The 25039-nt window shown below is 30.3% G+C and overlaps 1 protein-coding gene across 2 annotated transcripts in view; it reads left to right on the plus strand.

The window, feature by feature from the left end:
• Nucleotides 1-25039, plus strand: part of LOC145277483 (uncharacterized) — a 138569-nt gene that overhangs the window by 89687 nt on the left and 23843 nt on the right. For both annotated transcript variants that reach the window (XM_080128860.1, XM_080128861.1), the window contains exons 2-5: nt 9059-9213; nt 14138-14722; nt 17808-17843; nt 24848-24949. In XM_080128860.1, the coding sequence (XP_079984986.1) occupies nt 9088-9213; nt 14138-14722; nt 17808-17843; nt 24848-24949 (849 nt within the window). In that variant the 5' untranslated portion in view covers nt 9059-9087. The remainder of the gene's footprint in view (nt 1-9058; nt 9214-14137; nt 14723-17807; nt 17844-24847; nt 24950-25039) is intronic.

Consider the following 25039-nt stretch of genomic DNA (forward strand, 5'->3'; position numbering starts at 1 on the left):
GTTAACTATTCGTGCTGATACTGATCATGGGAAATGATTAAATAGTGATTATTTTTCAGGCTGACACTTTAAAGGCTTCAAATGTTTTCCTATGTTTATTATTACAGTGTCTATTTGAGTTTTTTTTTAGTTTTTTTTTTTTACTTTTAATCAGCTTACATGTTTTAAAAGGAAAACGTGCTGATTAACAAAAAAGAAAAGACACGATTATTTCCCCTTTTTACTACATTTCACTGCTAGAGACAACTTAGCCACGACTATCATAATCTTACGATGGCCATGACTGAGCACAATATATTAAACTAGCTGTACCCAATTTGGTGTAATGGAAAGGTGAAAAAAAGAGAAAATGCATGGTTCTTATAGTCTTAGTAAAGCAATGGATCCCCCCTCCCAAATAAATACAAAAAGGCGAAAATATAAAAAAGTGGTAGACTTGCAGTACGTAATAGTCTGACTTGTTAGTGTTTTTATTTAATGTAAAATGTTTAATCACCTCGAAGAACAGTGTTTATGGATGTATTTGGAGAAGACGGATCGTCGCGGACTCTGGCGAATGTGTTAACTTTGTTTTATATAGTTTTTAAAATTATTTACCCAGTGTTAGTGTTTTAGTTTGAACTGACTTTCCCGGACGTAACGTAAGCAACAGCATTTGTATGTTTGAACTAAATATATAGCAAATGTAATTTCGTTAATGAAGAAGCATTCATAAATGTTAATTTAAACACGTGCAGATTTCTTTAGTAAAGAAAAAACAATCATATTTTTCGGATCTTAATCGGACCTTTATCGGGTCTTTATCTTGTATTTGTTTTTCGATTGGAATACAAGTAATTTCCCGATGTAAATAATAAATTGCTCATAGTTAGATTCCTAGGTTAGAGTAGTTCAAACTGGAACTAAAAACCGAGTAGTCGCGCAATTTGTTTATTTTTTTTGATTTTCAAGAGTAATGCAAGTAATTTTACGATATCGTAGCATTGTAATAGTAATTTGTAAAAAATGGAATGTTTGTTTTATAAAAAAAATGTGTAGTTGAAAGCACTAATAAGTGAACCTGATAGTTAGATTCCTCAGTTGGAGTCGTAAAAACCGAGTAGTCTCGCAGTGTGCGTCTTACGGTAAAAAAAAAAGTGCAAAACATAACAATCTAATCTTAATCGGACGTTGAGCGCGTTCATTATTTTTTTTGGTGTTTGTTTTTAAGTAAAACGCAAGTAATTTCATGATATCATTGCGTTGTAATAATAAATTGTAACTCAGGAAGTGTTTGTTTATTTAATATCTTTTTAGTGGGAAGCAGTAATAAAGTTCATAGTCAGATTCCTTGGTTAGAGTTGTCAAAACGGAAGTAAAATCTGAGTAGTCCGGCAGTGTGTGTTCTACGGTAAAAGAAAAAAGGGAAAAACGATAATGTTAATCGGACCGTAATATATTTTATTTATTTATTTATTTATTTATTATTTTTTTTATTTTATTTATTTATTTATTTTTTTTGAGAAAAGCGAAAAAAAAAAATGGCCTAAATAACCCTTTACGATTCCAAACCAGTGTTTATTCGTACTGCTCCTTGTAGACGCATTTTCAGCAATGTTAAGTGGGAGCAGGAGTAGGAGGAATGTATTAGAGAGAAAAGATTTTACAACTTCCATTGATTTTAACCGATTTTGGCAGTGAACTCTCACCGGAAAAAAATATAGGAATGTACGGTTATCGAAGAAGTGTAAGAATAATAGGCCTATAGCACACCTCAGATCCTGTGCTGCAGTTTGTGCACATTACATTTGTATGTAATGTCTTGATTTTTAATCCTATTAAGGTCAAACTCACACGAGGGAAAAATAAGTTCATTTTATTTATATAATAAAGAAAAAAATGAGTTCATTTTATTTATATAGAGAAGATAGAAGAAAAAATGAGTTCATTTTATTTATATAGAAGCTAGATAGAAGATCGATAGAGGAGATAATTACTGTTCGATGATGCAATCTCTGTATGACTCGAATTATGAGACAACTTCACGTGTGTCTGTGTTTCTTGCTTCTATTTGACTTAAATTTTATTTTTATTGCTTTATAATTAATCCAAGTTTTATTGAAAAAAAAAAAAAATGATAGCATAAAATAAAACAGTTAATTACAAGTAGGGACAGCTGGTGTTATATACATATATATATATATATATATATATATATATAAAATTATTTTCAGTTTACAAATTGAATAATTTTGTAAACTTAAAGCAAGTATAAATATTACTATTCATATTTATAGAACAATCCTAACCAGATGAAAAAGCTCAATATTTGAGATAGAGCAATAATATAAGGAAAATTGGATTTAAATTTTGTAAATCAAAAATTACAAATTTATTTTTCGACAAGGAATATAAAAATTTAAATGAGATGTAGTTAGCAAAATGATAATCATAGGCAATCTATAAACTTTGCTTATTGGCACTAGCAGTGTCAGAAATCGTCATTAAAAATTTGTGGTAAAAACTGGAATATTTAGACTGTCTTTCGAAGCTTATACCTTTTTGAAAAATGTTATTCAAACCATTTCTTTTTTTTAATTAAAAGACCAAAATTTAAAAAAATAAATTTTAATAGCAAATTATGCAATATGTTTTTTTTAAATCGGTTTTCCTTAAAAAAGACAAACCCCCCCCCCCCAAATTTTACTTCCTTCGATTATAAAAAAAAATATATATAAATTCCTAAAATTTACTTACCTAAAAATAAAAACTAGTATTCGATGAGTAGTTCAATTGTTCATTGTTAAGAATTTATCCATATTTATACTTATATTCCATATCCTTTTTAAATAAAATACTTTTTTAAACAAGGATTAAAAACAAGTGCGAACTCACATTTTGTCTTAACTGTTCAAATAAAGGGAGATGAGTCTGATTTTATTCGCCTTTATAATCCGGCGCCTTGAAGGGACATAATTTATATGTCTTTTTAATGAGTGCTGTAAACCAAATTTAGTATTTTGGTCCTCCGTACTTAAAAATCGAACATATTCACTTATAAGTTTTTATTGTTAAACAAAAAAAAACTGTAAATTTTTTTTTATTCTCTTAATGAAATACATGAGTTTTTAATTGATATATTTTAATACTTTATCGACTGAATTTTTTTTTTTTTTTTTTTTTTACATCTAAAAAAGAAAACCTTGAATGAAATAGAAAAAAATTGTTGTAAGCATCCCATATTTACTTGACATTCTAAGCATAACATAAGCTTCCACTTAACAAAAACATTTAAGGTTTAAAAAAAAAAAAAAAAAAAGGTTTTACACTTTGGACTTTACAGGTAAATTTCCAAAAAACTATTCATTTTTTTTTGTTTTAAATTAGAATATTTTATTTATTAATCTTTAATCTTCAATTTGTGATATATAAAACTTTGGTACATAAATTAATTATTAAAATTTTAATAGACATTTCAAAACGAGGGTGAGGGGGTGAATTAACAAAAACGTTTGTCCAAAATATTATATTTGGTTTATTGGAAAGAGCATAAAATTTTATATTGACCCTGAAAATATCGTAAAAATTGAACCAATAGAATAATTTTGATAGATTTTTAAAGTTTAAAAATTGAAAAATATTAAACTTGTAAAATTCAATTGATTTTATTACGTAAAAAAAAAAAAAAATGGCTGCATGAAGGCGCGCCGGCACTTTGTAAACACTGCTTTTTAAAAAATATTTCTATTATTTTTTAAACAACTTTAATAGTTTATTTTGGAAGTATATTCCATAAAGAAAATAAATAACCCACTTTAAAAAGAGAAATTACGAGTTTTTTAATATTTTATTCGCAGTTTTGTGTGATGAGTGTGAAAAATTCCCTCAAAATTCTGATATACCTATATTAGCACGTAAATTGGAAACTAAAATTTTGAAAGAAAACATTTGTATGAAGGCTGATAAGATGCCGAAAGGAATAGATTAAAAGGGTATTCCAAATGAATTTCAATTTTCTTGGACTATATCATATACATATATACATTTGAATATCCAACTTTTTCATTGTCTTTCGATTATACCACTATTAACTTTTCTTCATCAAGCCTAGACTTCATTTGAAAATATTCAAATTTCTTTTCGTACTAGTTTTTAAAACGTAAAATGATCCCCCATTACCGGTCCGTTCTAACTTTTTAGGGTAGTTAACTAAATTTTTTACAACTAAGTCTGTAAAATGAAATGTAATCGCTTTACTTTTTATATTACCACCTAGACTTAGGGTTAGTAATAGGAAGGACGCATACTTTTTATGGCTTTTAACAATGGCATATTTTATATTTAAAGTATTGTCAGCAACATTAACATGACAAAGATTTAAAACAAAGAAAATTGGTTACATGTCCTTAAAACTATCTGGTCTGAAAGGCATGATCACTTTTACATTAAATTTATATGTGAAACTGATATATATTTTTGTTACGTTTTATTTATTTTTTTTTAGTTTTCAGGCTGTTTACATGTAATCGCTTTAAAAAAATTGCATTTTTTTCTTCCACAACAAAAGTCATAATTGTGAATTGGTAAAAAAAAAAAAAAAAAAAAAAAAAAAAAAGCACCGATGATTTTATAAAAAAATATTTACAAAATACCGGAAAAATGTTTTAACTGAAGTGAAAACTTTTTTATTGAGAGAAAAAAAATTACTGACAAACATTTATTCATAATTATATTGTTGTGGGTGATATAAAAAATATTTAATAAACATCCGGAAAATAATGATTATTTTACATTAAATTTATATCCGAAACTGATCCCCTATTCTAACTTATGAAATAATATTTTTTTTCTTTCTAAGTTTTTTTTTCAAGGTATTTACATGTAAATAGAATCCCATTTTTTGTGTATGTAGGTGATTTAGCTGAGAGGCTTAATCCACAAATTAGTCATTAGTATTAGTAAATACTATTATATGAATATTTTTTATTTTTACAGTAAAACAAATCCATTTAATAACCCACCAAAACTTCACGATTAGGATAAGATATGAACATTCTTGGATATATAGGAAACACAGAATAGTTAAAAAAGGCCTCCCTATGTTAAGAATAGTTTTCTAAATAGTAACGTTATTTAGAAACTCATTCTTAACGTGAAGAGGGCTTTTTGTTAACTATTCTGTTCCTACAATTTTATTTTCTATACCAATCGTTGACTATTTTCAGCTGTTTTATGAAAAAATTCAAATAGTATTTTGTACACTAACGACAAACTAATAATACAAATTAGCTTTGTTTTAAAATCAAAACATTTAGTTGTCTCACAATTTTTAATCTATTACAAGGAAAACATTTGAGAAAAAACATTTACAAAGATCCACTCGTATAAATATACGCCCCCACCTCCTAAGTGTATTTTTTTGTTTATAAAAATATATATGCCGACATTAGATGGGGTTTTTAGAGTAATTTGAATATTAACAAATAACACATCTCTAATTAAATATTGATGCATTTAAAAAGAATCGAACTCGGCAATTGTCAGAATCAGACATTTAGAACAGAATCGGTAATTGTATCCGAATTTGGAAAAATTTTGAAATCGTCCCATCACAAATACTAGCAGGACCCGTGTCCCTAGAGTTGCGCACGGGAAACAGCACAAAGCAAAACCAATTTGGTAATGGAATATCCCCCTCCCCACAAATATTTTAAAATCAATATTTTTTGTTTACAATTAGACTTATTTTCTTTATTACTAATAAAATCTATTTTTTTATGATTCATAATTTTAATTTTTTTTTTTTTTTTTTTATAAATAATCTGTATTTTTTATAATCAATGTTTTTGTTTCAAAATATTTTTCAAAACTTTTACTGTTTTTTTTTTGTTTTTACTAGTCGAATAGTTTTTAATAAATAGAAATAAAACTAATTTAAACATCTATTGTAAATAGTGAAATTAAGATTTCCCCAGTTTAACATCTGATTTTCTTTTTTTTTTTATTATGTAATTCCTTTTTAGCAGGTATATTTTTATGCTGTTTTTATACAATCACCCCCCCCCATTAAAATCTTTTTTCTTATTTCTTAGTAAAGTACACCCTATTTAAAGAACAGAATTGTTTTTACAAGTCAACTTTTTTGTAAATTGATCTTCCAGTCTAAAAGCTAAAATGCTTTTGGACTTTTAAAATTTCCTTTTAAGCGAATATATTTGTTAGTGCTGTTTAGAAAGCTCATTAACAACTAGTACCAAATTGTTTTAACCAATGAATGCCGGTCAAAATCTGTAAACACTATATCATCGGGATGATTGTTAGCTTAAAAAAAAAAAAAGCCCAAAAAACAAAACAAAAACGTTAAAATGTAATAAGCGGTTAATTGGTTTGTTTGAATTAATGTCAGTCAACATATGTGGAGATCGTGCACACACACACAAATTCCAGGTTAGCAGAGAACAAAGAAAAGACCATGTCAGACCTTGACACACATATTGACCTCAGAGAAAAAAGAAAAAAAAACTAGGTCGGACTTTGTACGTACATATTGACCTTTTGATAGAACATAGAAAGAATTTCTCAATAAAAGCAAGAGGCCTGACTGGGAGAGAGAGAGAGAGAGAGACACACACACACACACACACACACACACACACACACACACACACACACACACACACACGATCATTGCGTCGTTAGCTCATTAACCCCAACCTCACCTTTGATCGCTGACAGGTAAAATATGAAATATAAAAGTTTCATTATGAAACCTTCTCTGTGCTTGATTGTCAAACGGCTGGAACAATCTAGAGGGTATATATTTATTTAGCATCATGCATCTTCATAGAAGTGCAATAAACATGATTGTGTGAGCGATAAACCGATAAATCTTTATGGAGAGACAGACTATACAACACATTAAAATACGGTAATGGGGATTTTTTTTATTAGTTAAAAGAAAAATAGTCTTTAAAAATTAGTAACAGTTTTGTGTTTGTTTGAATTAATGCCACTAAAAACATACGTTTCTTAGTAAAAACAAACAAAAATTATTCCTGAAAACTTGAGCAATTTTTTTGGTCAGTAAAAAAACAAAAACAAAAAAAAAGACAGCTGATAAAACTTAGCGGTTGTTTAGTTTTATTTAAAAAAACAAAACAAATAAGTAATCGATTTTATAAAAACAACTGTTTATGAAGACCCCAGGATGAGATGCAATTGTGACTACTGTGTGAGATGTTTGCTATTTGTATTCCAGCATTCTGAAAAAATGATTAAATGTATTATGAATAACTGTACTGCACTGCAATAATAGAACCATTCCAATATTCCGCTATTCCTTAAATGCAGTCAGGACACCAGGAAAAAAAAATGAAAATGTAGGGAGCATTTGTCACTTTATTTATAATCTAGTATAATATGTAGGAAATCGCAGGAGTTGAATAAACAATGGCTTAATAGTAATTAAGGAAATATTATTTTCCTATAATGTCTTAAAATTAAAATTCTGTTTCTTTTTCTGTACAAGTTTTAAAAAATATGCATGAAAATGAAAACTAAAATGACATACATGGCAACAGTAAATAGGTACGGCTAATTATTTGCTAGTGATGGGATGATTCCAATATTTTTCCCGATTCTGATACAATTACCGATTCCATACTAAATTCCCAATTCAGAGACAATTACTGATTCTGATTCCAACAACAAAAGCACCTGAAAGAACACAACCATAGCATAAAAGTAAAAAGGTGCCCTGGCCTCTAACAGAAGGGTTCATTAAATGGTGTCGATTTAAATTGGTTTATGTAATTATCAGATATTTAGTGTTTTATCACAATATATAAATATTTTAGTGTTTTATCACAGTTTTTCATAAAAAGAACAGATTTAAATATAAATATTCCAAAGTTGATTCAAAAAAGAAAACAACTAACATTTGTTTATGCCTATATATATATATATATATATATATATATATATATATATTTGTGCTGGAATGAATCGATTTCCTTTAAGAATTTATGCATTTTTAACAATGCTAAGTTTGACTAAAAAAAATGTTACCCCCCCCCCCCAAAAAAAAAAAAATTGAGCTAATTGGTACATTTGTTTTCTTAATCCTATGTGTGTTTCAGGGTGGGGGGGGGGGGCAGATATTTTTGTACAAACTTCTATTGAGTGGATATCTGACACTGAAAAATATATTAACAATTCATTGATATGTTTTGGCAATCTTATGGAAAATACATTTTCTGAATTAAAAAAAACTACTTACATATATATATCATGTGAGGGAGTTAAAAGAATAAAATTGATTATTTAAGAGGAGACTTATTGGAATAATGCAAAGCTCAATAAATTGTTTTAGGACTTATATAGAATATCAATAAAATAAGAAAACGATATAAAAATATATACTAATGTCTATATATATATATATATATATATATATATATATAATATATATCCGTTTATTCAATAAAGATGATGCATCAATTAGGGGTGTAGGATAAGTAAAACTCTTACTTATCCTACACCGCTAACAGATGAGCTGTTCCTGTTTCATCACCATGGCGGTTTCTCTCATTTGAAACGCTCATCGGTTTTTTACACCTTATTTCTTTTAGGCAAAGAGATATCATCCCGAAATATCAAAGACCTCAACCATCCCAGCTCCTAAAACACATTAAGTCCCCATTTACTGATTTTATATGTGATGTTATGTGTGACTTTGGAAAACAGACGTTCAGTATTTCACAATTCTACAAGATATGCACCTGTTTGTCTATATTTGTTCATTTTCCGCACCAATTCTCACACCGGTAACCCACATTGCTACAGCCTTCTAATACACTTATATTTTATATATAAAATTACTGTTATATACTTTAGACTTTAAAATCTTCTTCATTGAAATCTAGATGAAACCTGAAAGATGTAAAAATTGGACTATTTTATTTTTCTGTTCAATATTTTATAATTTTTATTCTTATTATACTAATTCTATTTTCGCTGTACATTTGTATATGGATATTCCAAGAGTCTGAACCTTGTTTCCTTTCTTTTCTTTCTGTAGCTCCATGAGTGCGGCTACTCCTGGCCATCATGGGTATTGGAGAGACTGACGGTTTACTTGGCAATGAGGAGTCCAGGGGGATGTGGTCTGAACCATACCACATTGAGGTACCGCGTCTAGCTGATGGAAAACTGGGGTTCAGTATTGCAGTGGAGGTGAGCGTTTTCCTTATTTTTGCCTGAAAGTTTATTTATCATCATCATCATCATCATCATCATATTGTATGAATCCAAAGATTCTATTGTTGCCATTGGTTTCCCCGATATTTTTCTAATCAGGATTCTATCTAGAAAAAATATCCTAAATGAAAGTAATTTTTTTTTTTCCTGGAACAAACTGCTGCTCAAATCCCTACATAGTACCTCAGTAGTTGATAGTAGCCCCCTACACCAAAGTGGCAATGTGCATTGTTTGAGGTGAAAATGTAATGGACCCCCCCCCCCAAAAAAAATAAAAAACAAAAAAAAAAAACACTCAGGTTGTCAATCTGGATCGTTACCTCCTTTCAAGTTTGGTGCAATAACGTGATTATTCTTGTGAAACGTTTTATTAGTAATTTGATAAGTAAGGTGATAAGTCATCTCCCTCTCAGTACAGACCAATAAGTCTCCTGTGTGTCATGAGTAAGCTGCTGGAATCCATATTAAATAGAGAAGTAGTCAACCATCTTCGCAGAAATAACCTTAGTGGCATGCAATATGGTTTCCGTTCTACTAGATCTATAGCAGATGTGCTAACGGTACAAAGGCTTCCTTTCTAGGGCAATTACTCTTGACATATCAAAGACCTTCGATAAGGTATAGCATAAGGGCCTACTTCACAAGATTTCCAGCTACGGTATAACTGGAAATGTTTTCTCAATTATTAGATCATTTCTCTCTGATAGGCGCATAAGAGTGGTGGTTGATGAGCAGAAATCAGAGGCCCACAGTATTGATGCTGGAGTCCCTCAGGGGTCCATCCAGGGCCCAACTCTCTTCCTGATCTACATCAATGATCTTCCTAAACACATACTTAAATCCTTTGTTGACATCTATGCTGATGACAAGACCATCTACGGCAACACATCAAAGGCCGTAAATGACAAAGTTCTCTCTGATTTTCTCTCCTCTTATCTTGAGCGCATGGTACAATGGGGGAAGAGGTGGCTGGTTACTTTTAATGCATCAAAAACCAAACACCTATCTTTACATTATCAACACTCTGATCCCCATCTGGCATCAATTGAAATGAATGGCTCTCATTTAGGGGAGGCTCCATGTTTTGACAAGCTTCTTTACCCCTGATCTGAAATGGAACACGTACATCAAGTCTGTTGCCAAGGTCGCTGCGAAAATGGTGGGATCCTTCTACCGCTCCAGAAGATATCTCACAACTGATGCAATTCTCTATCTGTATATAAGCCAAGTACGTCCAAGGATGGAGTACTGCTGCCACATCTGGGCAGGAGCTGCTAAAAACAGCCTATCCTGCCTTGACAGAGTACAAAATAGACTTTGTGGTTTATTGGGGGATCCCTTTTCTCTTCCCCGCAACCTCTCTCCCACAGAAGAGACGTTGCGAGCCTGTCTTTGTTGTATCGTTAATTCCATGGCAAGTGTTCGTCTGAGCTCCAATCTCTGGTCCCCCCTTGCCAATTTTTCACGATAAACACCCGTCTAGCTGAAACCACTGTCAATAATTTTCCCCACTCTTTATCTGTGCCTAAATCAAAACGTAGATTCCATGAACAAAGCTTCTTTCTTAGAAGTGCATGACCATTTCCCACCTGACTACAACTTGGATGTCTTAAAGTCCAACATAAACAAATTCTTGATAAACCGCCCTCTTAAGACATTTTATCAAATCTCCATTACTAACGATTACTATGATATTATCCTATTGATTACTGTACATGCAATAACCCTTACCCCCAAATGGCTTCTGGGCCTTGATAAGTGGTGACCTCCATGTAAAAAAACAAAAAACAAAAAAAAACTTGATGAATATAAAGCAAACCGTTTTTGTAAATACAAAAGAATATCTAAGAATATACAATTTGTTTTTATTATCTTGAAAAGACCAGATTATTTCTGTGTTTCTTGAAGATTTAAAATAAAGAAAAATAGATTGTTTCAAAAGATACATAAGAAAAAAATGATGCAAAATTATATAGTATTGATATAACAAACGCAAGATATTAAACCAACGGCCAACACGATTGAAGATGTAGCAAAATTATTAAAAAAAAAATCATTCTTATATTCTTGAGTTAAGGCAACATTCACCCAGGATGGGTTGAGTTGGCACCTCCTATAGAACACAAGGTATCTCTGCTGAATGCAGACCATGCATGACGATCTGCAGCAACCAAGTTAGTGATTGGTAGCCAGTCCCGGGGCGAGTGACGAGCACCATAGATCTGTGGACCATAGCTACGTTAAATGTTGGCTTTGATGGTATGTAACTGTGTTTTCAGCTGGTCTCCAAGATGTATTTGCAAATCTTGGAGTGTTTCTGGAGTTATTGCTTTGTTGTTGAACTCATGGGTTAGATATTAGAGACCAGTTAATCATACATTAATTCATAATGCAGTTTAATCATACTTATGATTAAACTGCATTATGAAAGAATATTAACTACTTTGTCCACAATTTGCTCTCTTAATAAAGTTCTGTTCTCATTTTAAAAGGTTTTCTTGTTTATATATATATATATATATATATATATATATATATAATGTTTGTGAAAATGTATGCATTAGCAAATATTTTTTAGCTATATATAGTAGAATCCTGGGATACGGTGGCCCTAGGATATGTTTTTTTCAGGTTACGATGTGGAATACAATATTTTTCATCCCCTGGTTATGGTATTTGCCTTGCCTTACGGTGTTATAATGTTATTTGATTATATATTGTACTGTATTTGGTTACTAATTTTTAATGCTGTATCCCGGGATTCTATTGTATACCAATCCTTTTAAAAACAAAAGTGCTTGTTCAGGATAAATTTGATGACTTTTTATAATTTCATAACCATTTGAATTATTTAATAGCAGTAAGTTGCAATAACCGTCTTTGTATACTATTAATTGGTTTAAGAGCTGGAGACAATGGATAACTGGAAAACTCTGCAATATTGGAAGAGTGACATGTATCCTGATAATTTGTCTTGGATTAAAACCTTTGAAAATCTTAGCTGCTATTCCATGCTCCTTTAAATACCAATTAGTTAGAGGATTGTGATAGAGAGGTGGACCTGTTGGCTACCCCACCCAATATTTTTGCTGATGAGGAGACTTTGTTTAAAAAAAAAAACTGTCAAAATTATTGTCCATGACTTAATGTCTATCGCAATAAAAACATCATTTCTGAAACGATCGTACAAATTATTAACTTTGTGTTCCTTTAACAGATTTTTAATTTCTAATTTTTAATTTTAAATTATCAATCACATTACTAAATATATATTATTACCTACTTATTACTATACTATAGAACCCCAGGATGTTTTTTCAGGTTACAATGTGGAATGTTTTTCCAAACCCTGATTACGTTATTTGCCCTGACTTACGGTGTTATTTATAATATTTAATTTATATATATATATGTATATTATATACTGTACTGTATTTTGTTACTAATTTTTAATCTGTACTGTATAAAATTTTGCTTAGGCCCTGCCATACGGTGATTTAACCTTACAATCCCAACCCTGGAACAGATTAATGCCATATTTCGGGGTTCTACTAATATATATATATATATATATAAAAAGCTGAATGTCTGTGTGTGTGTGTGTCTGGTCACGAATAGGCTCCTATATGGTTGACTATTTTAAAAAACTGATGACATATAATGATAGAAGATGTATCGAGACACAGGAATGGGTATGCTTGATCCGGCAGAACGGGGGTTCATTAAAATTGTGGGGTCTGCATTCACGCATGGTCCACAAAGTATGGAAATAAAAAAATTAAAAAATTAAAAAAAAAAAAAGCGTTTAAAAGTGTTTTTGATATAGATGTACATGAGAATATTTGATAAGTATGTTTTAACTTAAATAGGGATGGTATAATAAAATTGTGGGGTCTGCGTTCGCGCCTGTCCTCCATAGAATGGAAATAGGCACAAGCTTTAATAAAGACTTTTCATATCTATCTTCGTAAGTATACTTTGATAATTATGTTTCAGTTTGAAGAAATATGGTATAATAAAATTATGGGGTGTTCGTTCGCATCTGACCTCCATAGAATGGAAATATGTCACAAAGTTTAACAAGGTTTTTTAATATAGATCCACAGAATATTATGATAAGTGTTTCAGTGTGAACAGGTATGGTATAATAAATTATGGGGTGTATCTATTTTATTTTTACTTTCATCATATTTTGCTTTGGTTTTGATACCCCCAAATTTGAACCTATCTCTTTACAACCCTTCCTTTTCATAACCTATCATACTTTCATAAATCAGAGTCCATTTTCTGTAGGTTGTTTTTGAACCCAGTCAACGACGGGTACTTTTGCTAGTATATATATATATATATATATATATATATATATATATATATATAAAATAAAAATTACAATTAAATTTACCAAAATGATCCAAGATGGTATAACTAAAGTATATTATAGATATTAAAGAATTAATATTTATAAAGTAATCTCAACCAGATGTAAAAGCTCGATAAAACCAAATAGGAGATAGAGCTTAATTGGATTATTTACCTTTCACCAGACTATCCATTCATGTGTAATCACCTTTTTCTTCACCATATTCCCTCTGCTTCACTTTTTGTTATCAAGTAAGATCTATGACTTACTTGTAGTTTCATCAAATACTTTTGTATGCAAAATCCGATCCCGCATTTTGCTAATTCCTACCCTCTGATGAGAAGGAAAGTATTTCTTCGAAACTCCGCGGATTAAGGACTATCCACTTATCAAGTTTTTCCTTTTCAGATTAAATATGTTTTTAACTCTTTTTCAAAGTGTTTTTTAACATGTTTTATTAACTGTTTGCTCTTATATATATATATATATATAATTAATCCTTCCCATATTGTATATAATGTTTTCTTTTTCTTTGCACAGAAATTTAACGATGGAAGTCTGTCAGAGTTTTCAAATGTAAAAGTTTCCACTGTGAAGGAAAACTGTTTGTCAAAAGAGCTCCGTAAAAGTCTCTACATCACTAAGATTGATGGTGCCGATATTCGCCACTTGCAGAAGTTGACAGATGTGACGGCTGTTCTGAAAAACTCTACTGGAACGGTTATTCTCCTCGAGGCTCGGGAACGTCTCAGCCTCTGTTCAGATGATGAGGACCAGGTTATGACGATGACCTGCAATGATGACAGCTTTGCAGGCAGCAGCAATTGTAGCAGTAGTAGCTACAGTGCCGGTAGCATGAACTCTTTATTGCAACAGAGTTCTAGTCATTGCCGGCGCTTTTTCCCTCATGGTCAGAATCTTCGTTTGTCATCACTTCCCTTGCCCCAACTTAGCCAGCCTCACTCTAGTGGCTCGCTGAGTTCTATCATGGAGACCCTTTCATTACAGCAGGCTGTTTTCTTGTATCCTGATCGAATCAAATGGGATGATAAAACAAAGAAGATAAAGCTGGACAAATCTCCAGATGGAAGTTTCAATTTTGAGTACGACATAATACCTTCATCTGTAAGTTGACTTTCACTTATCCTTTGGGTATTCTCGGTTTGCCATTTCAAAAAAATTTTTTTTGTTATATCAACTGTTTGGTTTATAGGAATAGGTGGAACTAAGTTGGCAACTAGTTTTCAGCATATGATATGTTGCACATAGAAATGGTGAAAAATACAACATAGAGCAAGGTTTTCAAAGCTTGAGGACACCATGGAGCCCCTGAGCAGGGTAAAGGTTTTTCACAGAGCACTAACAAGATAATTTCTAAAATGAATACGAAAAATATTAATTTCAAATTTTAATTTATACTTGTTCATTATTAGTTCCTGTTCGTGATTTTACTATATTTCCGTGTTTACAACAATTTTTTGTTTTTGATTAATCAAACATTGTTGCATTTTTTTTATTAATTTATTTTTTTATTTACTTTTTCATGAACCATCCTGAAAATCTTTACACCTGTAGTTATAGATCATATCCCTTTCTTGTAAAAAAAAAAAAAATCAATGATTAAATGTCTGCAACCATTTAATGTTTCCATATAAAGCATTTGGCCCTCTTTAAGAAAGGGCTTCCGGAGCCCCTCAGCTTTGGGAAACCCTGATCTATTACATAAACATGAAAAAAAAACCAAAAAAAACAACAAAAAAAACTGTACAAATAGAAAAGTTTTGTCAAATGATATGTCTTTCTTGTAAAACAAAAAAAAGTTTTAACTCTTGTTTTTAACAAACAAATCATATTGTCGCTTAAGAAGCTACTGTGCTAAGGGACAGATTTATAGGGGAGGTCAATCTAAGTGGGGAGTGTGGCAGCAAGATACTTGTTCACATATTTAAAGATATGCATGTTGGTACAGTCAAGGAAACGGAAATAATTGCAAAGGCAAGCTCTGGAATATTTTCTTATGAACTCACATCACTTGTATCCCCTTGATATACATACCTTAACTAACCTAAATGCCAAAAGCCTTCTACTCTAATAGTTTCTTCACTTAAACTGCTAGATTTCCTGACTGTACTAACCAGCTGAAGTTTAAATGCAATGTGAACAGACATCTCACTACTCAACTCCCCACAGTCCCGTTAGACATGATACCCGTATGTTCCAAGAGACAATATGCCTTTTTTTGAGGTGAAAAAGAGTTAAAAAAAAAAAAAAAAAAAAAAAAAAAATTTCTGAGGATAGTTTTGTTCATCAGATGCTTTTCAGCATAAAAACGGATATCTAAGGATGTCTGCAGTGAAGAGATGGGATTTTGCTTCTAGTTGGGTAGATTGGAAGTATTTACATTTAAGGAGTACATGTACAGTTATTTCATCAAAGCACATGTGTGGAAGTACTTGTAAAACAAACACAGGAATGCAAAACCACAGTGATGTGACAGGGCTGGAGATTGGCAGAGTTTGTGTTATAAATTTTTTTTAGTACTCTGTTCAAGATGTGGCAACAGTATTCCATGCATGAGCGAATGGTGGCTTTATAGAGATATAGGATACTCTCAGATGTGAAGTTTTCTAGCCTGATAGGGAAAGCCTACCGTCTTGTGTCAGACGTGACAGCATATTCTATGTATTTATTCCACTTTGTGTTTTCTAATTTTAATATATTAACTTCAAGCTTGACAAACGATTTTTTCTGCTAATTTTTATAAGCAATTTTTTTCTCCCAGAAGAGGCATTGTTACTCTTTCTCTTTATCATAAGCACCATAGAAAGTACTCGGCTGAGCTCCAATCTGATTTGTTCTCGCAAGACATTCATAAGAACTCCTCCTTTTATCACAAATCAAGATTTTTCCTTTCCATTTTCATGTGCCTAGCATCAAACGGAATTTCCATGAACAGAGATTTCTTTTTCTAAGAACTACTACAGTGCAAGTCTATATCCATGAAAAAACAAAATTAACAAAAATAAAGAAAAATCTTAATGGTGGATATACCCGTGACAGAAAATATTGTACACCAAAAATCACATAAATTGATAAAAGACTTGAACTTAAAAAAAAAATTTATGGCTAAACGATGCTTGACAACCTCTCAACAACATTTTGCAGAACAAGAGAGATAATTCCAAAAAATTCAAACTTTTGCAAGATTTTAGAAAGCCATTCCTAACATGGGGAAGGGCACTAGAAAAACTAAAAGTTGCTTCAAATTATTTTTTTTTATTTTCTGAAATTGAACTTAAAAATGTACTTTCTTTATAACGGTATAATTTATATATATATGTATTCAGTTCGTCTTGGGGAGGCCTCAAGTTTTGACAGGCTTTTGGGCTTGACCTTTACTCCTGATCTTAAATGGAATACGTACATCAAATCTGTTGCCAAGGCCGCTGGAAAAATGGTCGGATCCTTCTATCGATCCAGTAGATATCTCACTGCTGATGCAATCCTCTATCTATATAAGAGCCAGATACGTCCAAGGATGGAGTACTGTTGCCACATATGGGCAGGAGCTGCTAGAAAAGACTTGTCCTGCCTTGATAGGGTTCAAAATAGACTTCGTGGCCTGGTGGGAGATGTCCTTTTCTCTTCGCTGCAACCTCTGTCTCACAGAAGAGATGTTGCGAGTTTGTCTCTGCTTTATCATTATTTTCATGGAAAGTGTTCAACTGAGCTTCAATCTATGGTCCCCCCTCGCCAAACTTTCACAAGAAACACTAGACTAGCTGAAAACATTATCAATAATTTTCCCCACTCTTTATCTGTACCTAAACCTAAACATAGATTCCATGATCAAAGCTTCTTTCTTAGAACTGCACGCCTGTGGAATTGTCTTCCGTTTTCCTGCTTTCCAGTGTTCTATAATATGGTTGTCTTCAAGTCCAACGTGAACAAATTTCTGATGAGCCGTTCCACTTAAGTTAACAAATTTACCGAACTTCCATTACTATCGATTACTGTATTGTCCTTTTGACTACTCTACACTCTTTAACCCTTATCCTTGAGTGGCCTATCGGCCTTGATAAGTGGTGACGTTTATGTAAAAAAAAAAAAAAAAAAAAAAAATGAATTTATTTACAAAAATACACATTAAAAAATAACAAATCTCATGTTTTTTGTTTTTCTTTTCTTTCATTGGTATTGATTCCTGTAGACGAATAGCCTAGAAAGTTCCATGGATTGCAGCATGGTTTGTATTTTTTGTTTATTTTGAGTTTAATGTTATTTTAATATTTTTGATCTGTTAATTGATTATTATAATGGTCGTTCTAAAAGTAAAACCGCCATTTTTAACTAAAATAGTTGAAGAGTTACAAAGATGGAAGTGGTACCATTAAAACGAGTGCCCAAGAATTAATTTTTCTGTAGTTATCATTCTCAATACACTTTTGCTAGGAATTCAGTGATGCATCTCTGCTTCTGATGCAAGTCTATGACGGGTTACTTTCTTAGTCTCACACTTTCAATATCTGCAAGAGAGAGATGAAACTTTCAGGTCATGAATGCATAAGTTCAGTCATCATAACAATGCAATTTGCAATCCCCTCTGATCCATTCGGGTGGAATAAAAAATAGGAACTATATATATATAGTAAATTATAAATATATATGGCGATTAAGCTACACAGAATATTCCGCGTTTCATCCGTGCTAGGATTCATCAGGCTTACTACCCAGCTCTACCTATGTATTGAGCACTGTTGAAGTAAATACTTAAAGTTTACACATAAATTTATATTTTCATATATTAATTTGTGATTAAATGAAATATATATATATATATATATATATATATATACTAGCTGTACCCGGCCACGCGTTGCTGTGGCTCAGTTTGTTAAAATGGAACACATGTGAAAGTAGAGAAAAGTTTGATTCTTTTTTTCAAGAGAATGTACAAATTATTTATTTTTTTTAAAAAGATGTTAAGAAAATAAACAGAAAAATACTTCCATCATTAATTATGCAAAAAAAAAAAAAATAAAATGTTGATTTAATGTTTCAATATTATGCTTATAAATTACGATAAAACTTGCTGAGTATGCGCTGTTTTACGGTTGTTGCAAAAATGGAACGGAAACTTAAATTTCGCTTCGTTTTAATCTTTCTTAATTTTTTAATTGTGCCCCCCCCCCCAAACGAATATAATCAAAACAGTAACATTCAACAGTTGTACTTTATGTATATAAAGCACAAAATATTTATTAAAAAAAAAAATTAATAATGAAAGGGAAATAATTCCATTTTTAAACGAAAAAGTCAGTTTGGTATATCTTTTTGTTATTTTTTACATAAGTCCAGCTTACCATTCACATTGGAAATGTCGACATTTATAGGTTGTCGGGTACGTTTACAATGAATAAACACTCCAATCTAGTAGATGTATCAGAATTTTTGTAGGAATTTTTAACACCCCTATCATGAAACTGCGAATAAAATATAAAAATCTCGTAATTTCTCTTTTAAAAGTGGGTTGTTTATTTTCTTTATGGATTATACTTCCAAAATAAACTATTAAAGTTGTTTTAAAAGTAATAGAAATATTTTTTATTTTTTAAAAAACAGTAATGAATTTTACGAACTCAATATTTTTTAATTTTTAAACTTTAAAAATCTATCAAAATTTTTCTATTGATTCTATTTTTACGATATTTTCAGGGTCAATGTGAAACTTTATGCTCTTTCCAATAAACTGAATATAATATTTTAGACAAACGGTTTTTTTTATTCACCCCCCCCATTTTCAAGTGTCTATTAAAAAGTAAATAATTAATTTACTCACAAAAGTTTTATATATCACAAACTGAAGGGAAAAGGTCAATAAGTAATGTATTCAAATTTAAAACAAAAAAGTAGTGTTTTTTAGAAATTTACCTGTAAAGTTCGAAGTTTAAAACCTTTTTTTTTTTTAAAACCACGTTATTTGTTTTTTCTTTTTTTTTTTATGAAATCTTGGTCCTTGCTCCTTTAATTGAAAACAAAATTAGGGCTTCAATTACATTTTTCGAGTAGTTATAAGCTTGGAAAGACGGGGTAGAATAATTCACGCCTCTCATTTTGAAATGTCTATTAAGAAGTAAATAATTTATTCACCAAAGTGTTATATATCACAAATTGAAGAGAAAAGGTCAATAAATAATATATTCAAATTTAAAACAAAAAAAAAGTTGTGTTTTTTAGAAATTTACCTGTAAAGTCCGAAGTTAAAACCTTTTTTTTTTTTTTTTTTTTTAAAAAAACATGTCGTTTTTTTTTTTTTTGCTTTTGTTTTTTGTTTTAATGAAACCTTGGTCTTTGCTCCTTTAATTGGAAAAAAAATTAGAGCTTGAGTTAGATTTTTCGAGGAGTTATTAGCTTGGAAAGATGGGGTGGAATTATTCACTATTTTTCACGAAATTTCTGACAAATCTACCAATCTACCCATGTTAAGAACGGCTTACAGATTAGACACCCCTAACCTTGCCAGAATACCCGAAAAGCTATAAAAGTTGACGCGTCGAATGTGAACGATGAGTTGGATGTAATGTAAAAATGTACCGAATTTAAAAGGGAACGAAATTCAAATTTCCGTTCCATTTTTACAACCGTAAAGCAGAGCATTCTATGCAAATTTTACCTAACTTGCTGTATTAATGCTATTTTTTTAAGCAAAAAAAAAAAAAAAAAAAAAAAATTAGGTTTGGCTATAAATTCCTAAACACAGTTCACCCTAAATAATTTAGGTGATTGAAATAGGAATCTAATTGAATCTTTAATTTCCTGAATAGTGTGCGAGAATTCATTTTTCTTGGAGTTATATCGAATACATTAATACGGACTTTAGGGTTTTTTTTCGTAATGTTACTGTAAAAATTATTTTTTATTGTTACAAATTACGATGCTTTATTTATATAAAAAAAGCAAAAATAAATTCTTGCGTTTTTTATTTACTACTGAAAACCATAACTTTAGTAAAGGTATTTTTTGTTTAAACAAAAAACATTTTCACTAAGAGTTAAGTAAAAATAATTAGTTCATTATATTCTGCGATCATTATTTGAAAAATACTGCAATTTTCATTAGAATTCGTTAATTTCCTGATTTTTGGTGACTTTTTAAGTAAAGGGACAAGTCACAATGTTTATACACTTTGAGCGTTGGCATTCATTTTGTGTGTACCTACCATTTTTCGATGAATATTTGATAGCAAAGCGACCACGTGTGGTTAATTTGAATTAAATTGCAATCACATTGTTATATTATCAATGTGATTAAACCCATTGAAAATTTACCGATATTGTAAACACATTCTGTTTACAGTAAGCCTGTAGTGTTTTTTTAGTGATGCAATGTTGGCAACCGAGATTTAAAAAAACCCGCGAGATCAGGAGAAAGAAATCTCCAGAAAATCGCTAGATTTTTAACTTTTATCGTCTGAAATTTTCAAAAATCGCTAATTCCCCCCTCCCCCCAACTCCATATTTTAACTTCCTACCATAAAAAAATTATAAATATAGTATATTCAATATATAAAATGTTCTGTGTTTTCTCACTATATGTTTCTGGAATTATATTGAAGCGGTTAGCTCCCCCAGAAGGCTTACATATTTTATCAGCTAGTTTTGCCTGTTTTTTTCAGAGAGGGTATTTTTTTTTTTTTTTTTTGTAGGAAACAAATCATAAACTCAAACTTTTTATAATAAAAGTTAAATTGAAATATACTGCAAATTAAACATCACAATAATGGTGCAACATTGAAATTAGAAAAATAAAAAACAAAAAAACTTTGTTTTAGCATATTAAAAGTATTTAGGTTGGTAGATAATTAAATTCTACTGTATTGGTATGTTTTTTTTTTTTTTTTGCTGTTTCTTGCTTTTTACAATTTTCTAATAAATACTTCTAAATAAAGCAGGGTTGCTTAGATCGTATTTTAAACTAAACTTTGGAGGTTGGAATGCCCCCCCCTAAAATGTACTTGGAAAAATCGATTTTATAGCGAGATTTAAGAATGGTTAGCCGAAAAAAGGTGAAAAACAAAACAAATAATCAATAAATAATTGTTACCAAAGGTAATAAATGCTACTTTTTTTTACTTACTTGAATGAGTTTATTTTATGTTTTAAAGTATTTTCAAGCGCTTTTCTTTATTTTTTAATCTAAAATTGAGGATGTGTGGGTGCCAAATATCTCCAGATTTTCTAGAATTCCCCGCTAGATTGCAAACGAAATCTCCAGATCTAGCAGGAAAACCGCTAAATTGTAACACTGGTCACGTGACAGGAAGCAGTAATAAATAATTGTCCCTAAATAAAAAAATTGCCTATCGGTACAAAGAAAAACACCTATTTATCATAGAAAAATTAAGTATAATGTTATAATTAAAAAGAAATATATAAAAACACACATGGATATAGTAAACATATTATACCAAAACGTGGAAGCCATCCGTCCAGTGGTTTTTTAGACTTTTAATTGCGAACGAACCAAGAGTTACATTTTTATATATATAGCTATATCTAATATACACACACCTAATCAATATTTTTTTAAAAACCAAAATTTTTAATATATTAAAATTCTGTTAATGTTCATATATCAATAAAATCAAAGTCAATATTAATTGACTCAATTATTTAAGCTTCATGATTATCGGTTTTCATAATCAAGCATGCATATATGTTTGCAAAAATCAAGACAACCAAATATAAAATTATGAAATCATATGGTGTATTTCCTTATGCGTTACAGTTGTTTTGTAAATATTAGGACATACTCAAATATATCATTTAAAAATATTCCAAAATAGCTACTCTTCAAACGGTGGAATACATTTGTTATACACATATTAATAAATTCATAATCCTTATTTTAACGGATCAAACAGTCACCTCTATACCATATTTATATTTTATTTGTTTTTTTTTAAATTTTTTCGATTGCCTTTGAATTGATTAATTAACCCACTTTTTGTATTTCTATTTTTTATATGAAACTCCAACAATCCCCTATTTTTATATTCAGTTATTTTTTAATGGTTTTTAAAATTTTTATTATTTTTTCCCAAATAAAAATCTACGTCTTCAAATTCTAGTTTTGTTTTACTATTTTTTTTCTCAATCTTCCATAGTTTCGTATGCATTTTATTTATGATCTACTAATTTATTTTTTTCCTCATGTTATTTCTTAAGAAGGAATTATAATTAAAAGGTTTATTTAAATATTAAAATTTATTTCCATCCAATATTTATGTCAATAATTTAAGTTTTATCATTATCTAAGTATTATATTTTTATTTAATCTTTACTATCCATTATCTTTCCTAAGTGTGTGTAATACTAAGGGAGATAATTCAGCATATGTGAAAGATGTAAATCGAGATGAGTGTAAGCATCTAAAAACATAAATACCTTTTTAATGTCATTATTACCTATGTATCTATATTGTGCTGTAAGTTGTTAGCAATTAATACTCCAATTTCTTGCCAGTCGGAACTTGTTGAAGTTGGAAACTCATAATAAATACAAGTTTGGAAAATGAAATCATGTCCTTATCAAAATCTAAATTGAATCCTGAACATTCTCCTGCTTTGACATCAAAGCAAAGGCAGACACCCTTGAGCAAGGTAATCATTAAGAACACTAATAATGGTAAGTCTGTCTAAGTAGTGCTTTTTCACTGCCAGAGATTAAAATCCAGTGGCTAGAAAGAACACCAAACAATTCATGCTATTCTACAGGTGAAGCGGGTTAATTTAATTCATTAAAGAAAGGTCTGGCGAGTGCCATCATACTAGATGACTATTGATCCTACGAATGGGTTCATCTGCTCTTTGTCAAATTTTCTTTTCTATATTTCTGCATTATTTTCTTTTCTATATTTCTGCATTATTTTCTTTTCTATATTTCTGCATTATTTTCTTTTCTATATTTCTGCATTATTTTCTTTTCTATATTTCTGCATTATTTTCTTTTCTATATTTCTGCATTATTAGCCAATATTCTTACCAATGAAGCCAGATGGGAAAGGGATGTCTTTCAGTTTCTTGTATAACAAAGTAGTACAGGATTACATGATACCAGTAACACGCTTTGTGATTTAACATCTATGATATTAGTATGGTTGTTACCACTGATCTATGTCAACCTTTTTAATGTATTTATTACTATTATGCATTGATATTATTTTTTTTTTTTCAGTTAAGAGACCGTTTGTGATTAATGTCACATTTTAAATTGTGTGAATTTCAGTGCTTTAAAAAATAATATTCACTTTTATAAATTTAATTTTAAAATATAGTCAACAAATCAAAGTTTAACATGAATAGATCCAATAGTTTTCATTTTGTCATGCATAAAATATTGAAACGTGTTTCACCAAATGTAACTCTAATGTAGTCTAAGTTTTCTCGCTTTGTTTGATATGTCCTTAAAATTAGATGTTGGTTTCACGCGAACAAAAAAGATAATCTCTATCGTTAGATATTTACAACAGGCACCATGAAAAGCCAATGTGATGCAAAGACTACCAAAATGAAACATAATTCTCTTAATTTTTAAATTTCTGAAGCATATTTATCGTACAAGTTATAATTAGGGAATATTCTTTTCATTCTTTTGACTCTCGGTATATATCCGACACAGTTAGACACACTTAATCAACTGAGAACCACATCCATCTATATAAAAACATAAAATATTAACGGATATATACTCAAGAGTCAAAACAATGAAAAGAATATGCTGTTGTCACAGCCCTTAAAAAAAATACAGCTTACAGTACTTGTATTACATAGTTTCTTCATATTTTTTTTTATTTTTTATTTTTTTTTTTTTTTAAGTATTGTAAGCTAGGGTGACTTTGGCCACCCAAGGTAACTTTAAGCCATTAATAATAGAAAATAAATGTGAATAAGTCTGCAGTAAATATTTGCTGCTGCACCACAATGTGTCTGTAAAATTATTAAATCGTATAGGACCTGGAAATTGTTTAAAATGCAGAGATCATATTTACATACTATTATTTTCATTTTTTAATCGTTCAAAGTAACCTCAACTTTTGGTACTTTATGCTTATACTTTGTTTTGAAATCAGTTTGAATATTTATACTTGTGAATGAGCTGCTTAAAAAAAATTAGTAAAGAAACTATGTAATCCAAGTAACTACTGCTAATCTATGCATTAATTTATCCATTTATCCTTTATTTTTTTCAGTTTTGTTTGGTTACTCATGTTCAAGGACAAACGGTTGGTAAACTGAAACGTGGCGACCTGATCCTGTCTTTGAATGGGGTGCCTTGTCAGCATTATTCTGTGGTTGGTGATACTTTTAATTTATTTACTTTTTTTTTTCTTTTAATTTATTTTTTCCTTAAATTTTCCAGTTGAAATTATCTTTTTCTTTTA

The sequence above is a fragment of the Euprymna scolopes genome, chromosome 6 (genome assembly GCF_053919585.1).
Source record: "Euprymna scolopes isolate OS-2025 chromosome 6, ASM5391958v1, whole genome shotgun sequence".
In the NCBI taxonomy this organism is placed as follows: domain Eukaryota; kingdom Metazoa; phylum Mollusca; class Cephalopoda; order Sepiida; family Sepiolidae; genus Euprymna; species Euprymna scolopes.